The sequence below is a fragment of the Chelon labrosus genome (assembly GCF_963514085.1).
Source record: "Chelon labrosus genome assembly, chromosome: 13".
NCBI lineage: Eukaryota > Metazoa > Chordata > Actinopteri > Mugiliformes > Mugilidae > Chelon > Chelon labrosus.
In genome coordinates, this window is record NC_140346.1 from 23,406,733 (window position 1) to 23,415,145 (window position 8,413).

Sequence of the window (8,413 nt, forward strand, 5' to 3'; positions counted from 1 at the left end):
ATGTGCACACTTCATATGCCACAAAATAGTCTCCAATACACTTGATTCCAGTTTCTCTTTAATAGAATTATTTCAGGCAGCAAAGAATCTCAATGTGCAACTCGACGTAACAAAAACGCCATCTGGAAATGACAATCACATGCTGAGGGGTTTAAAGCTACGGTAGACTTCAAAAAGACAAAACCAGAGCACTCAAAAATAAAGCTTGTTTAGAAAGTTAACATCACACTTCAAAATGTCATTAAATGTCATTTAGTTCACACATTACAGTGAAGAAATACAGTTTTTTTTTTCAGAAATACTATAGACATTGAAAACGTGGCTACACCTGACTGGAGTATAGAACACAGCACTGCAGATTGTAGCGGAACATATATTAGATATTTTACAGTTTTAAGCTACGTTTTGAAGCTCTTAGAAAAATACAGAGTATGGACAAGTTTTACAAAATATGAGATTTTTGCGTTACTTCATATTTGCAGGCACAGTTAGCAGTAGAGATAAATGTACATTTTAAACGCCACAGAAAAAAAAACTGTAGCTGACAACGTTATGTCTGAAACAGATTAATTATAAATGAAGATACTAAATATACATACTCGTATTTTCTTTTAAAATATATAGCACACATATATATTTTATTATTATTAAAGGATTCTGTCTAGTCAAGAACAATTTAATTCTTTCTTCATACAAACGGCAGTGTCAGTGTCAAACTGTTACTTTCAAAGCTCAGTGAAATTACCCGAATGTTACACCGTGCAGCAGCACACTATATAGATTAATGTTTGGGTTATATATATATATTTTCTACCTTATATGACATAAAAATTAAAGTGCATACAAACTATATGATATGTATTTAATTGTATCTTGTATCTATCTAAAGAAGATAGAAGATGTTATATAAATAAAAATAAAATAGATTAATTTAATAGAAAACTCTAATTTTGTTTTAAGGCGCTGCTGAGAGAATGAGGCAGAAAACTAGCATCTACTTATTCAGTTTCTCCACCTGCTTCTCTTTCTCCGGTTTCTCCTGGAGCTTGTAGTCTTCCAAAATGGCCTGCGCCGTCTGCTTGCCAGTCCTTTTCGCCACGGCTTTGATCCCCAGGTTGTCAATATTGAAGGCAGTGATACCGACGTTAATGGCAGAATTGACTGCGTGGTCTGTGGCCTGTCCGACGGCTGCCCCGTACCTTGATCAGAGTTAGATTGGGTGAGAGGTCACAGCAAGAGTTGGAAGACAGAGGATTTGGGGAGAATAAATTAATATACAGTGGAGTTGGACTGCAAAAAATGCCATGCTGTATGTGAATTCCAGTGTGAGGATTAGACCCATGCAAGTGCACAACCTGGAATAAAAACTTATCTGTCTGGTAGAATCTGATTTTCATCTCCATAAAATGTAATTTAGCACCCAATTAAAGGCTAATGACACAGATTGGCATATTTGCTTTTAGAAAAATCCTGTAACTGTAATGCCTTTTGATCTCCCACAAAGGCCTAATACAGCTACATTTATGAAAGAGAGAAGGGCACAGCAAATTTGTAATCAACCCTATTGTGTAAATATCTTATCATCAATGAAAAAGTGTAGGACCAACTCATAGAAGATGGGAAAGGTGTTAATGTCAGGCAGGACAGAAACGTGGTCAAACGTGAGGTTTCCTTTAGAAAGCAGCACCGTAATGTGAATTGGCACACGGGGAAGGGAAGTTTAATTGGTGCAGCAGAGAACTCGAGAGCACTTTGTGCAAGAGCAAAGTCATTACAAAAAAGAGAGAGGCTCACGTCATGTTTGTGATTAGTGGGGGTAAAGAGTTAAGCAGCAGTGTATAATTAGGAAAAATTACACATCTCCTCATTAGGTGTGTCAAAGATGTTTTGTAGACCCCTAAATCTGCAAAGCAAATTGAAGAGGAATACATACAGTGAGTGAGTGCACATTAGATTTTGCTTGTATAATGCAGGAGGACGTTTGCAATACACGCATCAAAGACCGGTCTAGCAAGCAGTGTCGAGCAAAAATTTGAATAGTGCATATTTATTTTTTTTAAAAAGCGACCGTGCTCACAAGAGAGGCATAACACAAAGGGAAGACTTACTTATGTTTTATGGTGGTGACTGTCTCTGATGCTACACTTGTAGTAATGTCCTTTGCGGCAGTTTCCAAACCAGTCCACATGGTAGCAAATCCTGGGCAAACACACAAAACTCTCTCATAAATATAGAATAAATAAAAGGCTCGCTAGGCAGATTTTTAACACTCTTAGAGAATATAAAGTCTCGGGGTTACTGTACCTTGCACTCCACTGGCAGCCACCACCATGGCTCCATCAATGTTGGAACGCCCATCCTTGTCTTTCTTCATGGACTCCGGGATCAGCTTGCCGCCGTGCTTTTTCACGTGTGGCGCCAACTCCCGGCCCACGCAGCCAGCAACAGTACACACGCCATCCACTGCAGCAACACAGCATTAACTCAATTAGAGGTCCACTGGCCAGACAACCACGCAAGGTCAGTGAAACATGCTGACAGAAGATGACTCACCTAGAAACTGGCTGACTTTGACAGCTCCCCCTGTCGCCTGCTTTGCAACATGGAGGCCTTTGGTGACTGTGGGGCTGACCTGGGCGGGTTTGTCCTCCGGAGTGATGTGCTCTCTGAGTTTAGACGCACCTTTGTGAATGGCCTTGCCTGTGAACTCGGCACCCTTCACCAGACCCCAGCTTAACCAAGACGCACCTGAGAGTATCGCACACAGGGTTAGTCATTCCGGATGTTTATTTATATGACAAAAAATGCAATCCCACACTAATTACTAAGAAATCTAAACGTATGACCTCACCTGTTAGGATCCCATTTGCCACCTTTTCACTCCATTCGGGCAGAGTTTTATCATCCTCGGTTTCTACTGGTGCAGCCTCCTCAGGTGGAACAATGGAGACCTTCTGACTGAGATTAATGGTGTCTTCTGCCTCATCCGGAGCCTGATCAAACAGACACATTGGTTATTGTCTACTGGAAATCCAAGGCAGAAAATGTGGGCTGAAATAAAACCTACGCGTCACAAAAATTCTTGTGTCACTTTGCGCAAGCTGCACAGATCTCCGTTCAGATGCTCGTCTCCCAATGCACACAATACCTCCTGTCATTGTGGTCCTCTCATTACAGTGCTCCATTTGTTTGCCCCAAACACACTGCCATTTTAAAATGTCACAGTGCAAACAGAAAGCTTTGGGCCGAAAACCTCAAATCATCTACGTCCAAGAAACAGTCCAAGAAGTGCTTACGTTTTGACAGGGTATCACGTCCATCAGAGACGATATCTAGCCTTACTGCATTAATCAAAGTCGACCTTGTTTGGCATCGGCGCCTCTACCTCCATCATGGATGAACTGGCACTTGTCTTTCAGCTGAAGCCCTGAGGTTGTTCTACTGCAGCGGATAAGAGCATTAAATCTGATTAATTCCCCTCACCTGCCTGTGTCAAATCCCCACAGTGCTGAGGCAGGGGTAACACAGGGAAAGGTGCCAGATCAGAAGTAAGCAGCAGCAACACTTTCATGCCAAACCGCTAAAAGGAAAAAGTTTTGGAATCCTCTGAGTATGCCTTGTGTAAGCCGGGAGGCACAGATTTAATTTTTGCAGTATTTCCCTCACTTGCTAAACTCCTTTCTTCATAATCAACTTGGAGAAGGGTGGAGGGTTTTGAAGGACTGTAAAACAGAAGTGAAACCACAAGCCAGCTAACAGCTGCACCATCTTGGAACATGTATTCACATCAGTTTTGCACTTTCCTCTGGATTTCAACACAGAACGTGTAAACACAAAAATGTATTTGTATTATGTCTGGGTAAATGATTTTATTTTTTTTGGTCAACATCAGCAGCTGAAACTCGGGCATGAATATCGCGGAAGAATCTGACTCACGGAGGAGGATCTAAGAATTTAAAGTCCTTGAAAAACTAAAGATGATGGCACATTAACATGCTTGTAGCCACCAATAGTGGGCAGAGCTCTGTAATTTTGCTGTGTCACTGACTTAAAATAGCTCTTTGTGCTCCCCACTGGCACAAGAGGATTTGCCAAAAAGCATTGTGTAACAATTCTTCAGTGACTCCACTGTGGACTTATATTTCACAGAACATTTTCTCAAAACATTCGGAAAAACTGAGCTGATGAGCAGTATTTGCTCATCTCTAATTTAATGTCACGTATATGTACTCAGTTTTTCCAGATATACTGGCCCGCAGCTATGAATACCCAGAAATACTGACCTGAACTCTGAGATCTGTCATCTGGGACAACAGGTCCTGGAACAGTTTTCTGTCTGCATTAGGAAGCTCGGAGGACAACACCACCCCTACGTAATACCCTGGACCCGGCGCCATCATGTCCGGAAACATAAACACCCCAGTGTTACACAGCAACACCGGAGAGTCCGTGGCCATGAGAGGATACAGCCAGTCGCACACCTGCCGGGAAGCAAAATAAAGTTACAAAAACTGTGAAGTAAATAAATAACATGTAAATGTATGGTGCCTTTGCAGTGTGTACAATGCATGCAGTGATCAGTGAATTTACACAGAAGTCAAACGTGACATGGGGAAAGACAGATTTCTAAATTACACATTCTCAAATGTAACATCAACATGACAAGCCTGAGGTTTCTAGCAGTGACGACACAGTAAACAGTCCAAGATAAACCAGAGGACACTGTCGTCCTCTGACTGCTGCATGTCTAACAGGATTACAGGGCAGAACAGTGTAAGCAGGGTTTATATAATTACTTGCACTCATGTGAATCACTGATGTCTCACACTGGCAATAACACCTGGGAAATACCCCAATGAAGAGTCAGGTTTCTGTCTCTTCACCCGCTAGAGTCAGAGAATACAGTGAGAAAGCTACACTGTCATGTTGGAGAAATATGATATGGTATTGATTTAGTCTCTTAACATGGATCTAAGCTGATGCCTTTGCACAGCTTCAGTTATTTCCTTATCAGTGCTTGTAGTGTTTGCATATGACCTCCACATTTACAGATCTACTCAGTGGTTCAAAGACCTTACAACCGGTATGTTACCTGGAGAAAAAAATTACGTAGGTCAATGTGTTCTTGAGTTTGTTCTAACTTTCCATCAAAAAAAAAAAAAATCTGATCCAAATTTGCGCAGTTATCTTTTGAGTATCAAACATTTATGCATCATGAAAAGGCCATTTTTCACACATATTGTCATTGTGTCTAGGCTTGTAGGGTATTTGACTGCATTAGCTCTACCTATTTTACTAGTATTTTTATAACACCATCCACCAAAGCTAAAACTAAAATATATTTTAACACAGATCAATTTTTCCTCTTCAAGTTTTGAGATCATTCAGGTCATAACCAAACTTTCTTACATGCACTCATTTCTGCAGCTTAATAAAAAAGCCACGACTGAGGCACCATTTTCCCCCAGCTTTCAGCCAGATCTGATCCTGACGTGGGATTCCCCAGCAGATGACCTCACTACATAAACACTAGATAAACAACTCACATGATCAAGTCCTCAGGGTGACGGATATTGATCATTAACGAGTCTATCTTCTCATGCTGATGACTCACTGTTTAAAAGATCTTGACGAGCTGTGTAAACATCTTACAAAATCAGGTTAAAGGGCATAAGACGGACTGGAGAGAACCAGTGACACAGCAGTGATGACATTCCACTTTTGCACCAAAAAGATGGCTTATCTCATTGGAGATCATTTTTTTTTAATCTCACCTGCAGAAATGCTGGAGGTCGATTGGGCATGCTGTCAGAGTGATCACTGGTAAACTTCACCAGCCGCAGGTAGCCCGGGTACGATGGAGCGCTCACTTGCCCCTCGGGCGTGACAAAAAATATCTGTACACCATGAGGAATGTACAGCAGCTCCTGTCCCTCTTCCCCCATGCTCTGGGGAGATGGTGTCGAGTTTGACGTACGACTGTAGAACTCATCCCCAACCAGTGACCTCTCCCCTGACTCGGTTCCGTACGAGATAGATAGGTGGCCATCAGCCGCCTGAGGAGTGTAAGCTGGAGGCTGTTCGATTTGGACCGCAGGCTGTCTGGTAGGTGAGAGAGGCAGATTCACACCGTTGCTCACAGGCATGCCTCCTACAGCTCCAGCCAGCTGGCCTTTCTCAGAGAGCAGGTTCTGCGGAGCCGGCTTCTCTTTGGTGAGCAGTTTTGGGTAAAGACCTTCTGTGGCCCCGGCCTCGCTGCCGGAGCTCAGAGTGGGTGCAGATGCGAGGTCAGAGCTGGTCTCGAGTATGGCCATACGAGTGGTTATGTTGTTCAGCGTCTCCTGCATCTTCTGCTGCATCTGTCTGGCTGATTCCCAGGAGCTGCCAACGCACTCGTCTCCCCGTGAAGGCACACTGATGGCCCTGAGAAGGTGCTGTCGTCCTCGCTTGTAAAGCTCCAGGGCCTGTGTCTTGTCGCCAGCTTCATCAACTGTCAGTCCTTTGTTGATGCACTCGAAGGCTCTTTCATAGCCATCTTTGATCACTTGGAGTCTGGCATTATCAAATGCCTTTTGTTTAGCTTTCTCCATTACCTGTCAAACAAGATTTACAATAGCATGTAATGAAAGGATGCTGTGCTGCAAAACAAATTTACACATAACAACACTAGCAAACAAGTGGGCACACTGTCATCTCTGCTACACTTACTATTTCACTTTGCAGCTACAGGTTACTCTACTTAGACTTTACTACTTTCTCAACTTTGCCTACAATCAGAAATAACTGCTATCACTCTTTATGGCATGTGACTGACCCCACAAGCCTCTCAGAACGACAAGTCAGCTAATTGATGACAGTTCCCTGCGTTGGTGTATCCGGTGTAAACCCGTTCGCTAAAGAAGGCTAAAACAAGCTAATCTCGAGGATAAAGTTGCTAGCACAAGTCAACGGCAGCTAACATCACTGTTCATATAACTTTAAACTGATGCCATTGTACCAGGAGCGACTTAAATAAATCACGAGTGACATTGTGACTTAGCATTAGCTCCCCCCTTTTAGCTAGCTGCGTACACACTTACCCCAGCGAATGGAAAAACTCCAAACAACTTAATCAGCAACTTGGCTAACTCGTAGCTAACGCTCCCTGCTAGCTACGGAGTGGCGTGGACGTCCACCAGACACAAGCTTCCTGAGTATAAAGGACCCCGCTGTCAGTTACACGATCTGTATCTTGTGATGTTACGCTAACTATTCACCACAGTCAAGACCTTTCAAATGAAAAGTACGCTGACAGGACGTGCACACTTTAATCAGGAATCAGCCTCGAGCTTAACTACGTATTCGGTTTTATTTTGAAAGCAACGACCGGAAAGGAGTTGCGCGGCACCATGGTTACGCTTGACCGCTTTTGCTGTTCACCACCGCGGCCACTAGGGGACAGTAAACATTCATTCTAAATAGATAGATAGGTTTTATTTGTCACATGCACAGTTATACATAGTACAATGCACAGTGAAGTGTACTGTTGTACCTGCAGCCAGTAGTAAGAAAATATATAAGTACTACAGTAAACAGTAGTTACTACAGTAAACAGTAGTTGCACACAAGGTAAGCGATATAAGTGTAATGTACACCGATAGAGAAATAGAATATAAAAAAAAATAAAATAAAAAAAATGAGAATAAAAATAAAAATATCGACTGAATAAAAATATAGACTGGTAAACTTGGGAGGTGGGGGGGTAGTTGTATATGTACATAATTTACAGTATTAAATATTAAATATTAAGCAGCTACATGAATAAAGTGCAGTGATATTTTAAGTCCAGTTAAGGCTCAGAGTTGAGCAGGCGGATGGCATGGGGATAAAAACTCTTCTTCAGCCTCTCAGTCTTTGTCCTCAGGCAACGGAAACGCCGGCCTGATGGCAGTAGGGAGAAGAGAGAGTGTCCGGGGTGACTGGGCTGTTTCAGGATCTTTGTGGCCCTTAACCTGCAACGTTTGGTGTAAATGTCCTGCAGGTTGGGGAGGGGGGTTCTGATGGTCCGCTCCGCTGAACGGACCACCCTCTTGAGGGCCGGGAAGTCCTGCCTGGTACAATTTCCCATCCAGGTGGTGATGCTCCCACACAAGATGCTCTCGATGGTGCAGGTGTAAAAGTTTCTGAGCACCTTGAGAGGGAGCTTAAAGTCTCTGAGACGTCTGAGGAGGTAGAGACGCTGTCTGGCCTTCTTCACGATGGTGTTCAGATGGTGAGTCCATGACAGGTCCTGTGAGATGGTCACTCCCAGGTATCTGAAGGTGTCCACTCTTTCCACCTCAGAGCCACAGATAGTGAGTGGATGGAAGACCCTCTGCTGTTTCCTGCTGAAGTCCACAATCAGTTCCTTTGTTTTGCTGACGTTCAGCAGGAG

At 43.0% G+C, this 8,413-nt stretch overlaps 1 protein-coding gene across 1 annotated transcript; it reads right to left on the minus strand.

Moving 5' to 3' along the window:
- Positions 1–38: 38 nt before the first annotated feature.
- On the minus strand, positions 39–7,364 carry spartb (spartin b). The gene is made up of 8 exons (XM_084558987.1): positions 7,080–7,364; positions 5,775–6,593; positions 4,284–4,481; positions 2,852–2,993; positions 2,554–2,748; positions 2,305–2,463; positions 2,109–2,199; positions 39–1,199 (listed from the first exon to the last, which is right to left on the minus strand). Exons 2-8 carry the CDS (start codon positions 6,588–6,590, stop codon positions 995–997), a joined length of 1,806 nt encoding a protein of 601 aa, XP_084415113.1. The 5' UTR covers positions 6,591–6,593; positions 7,080–7,364; the 3' UTR covers positions 39–994.
- Positions 7,365–8,413: the final 1,049 nt, after the last annotated feature.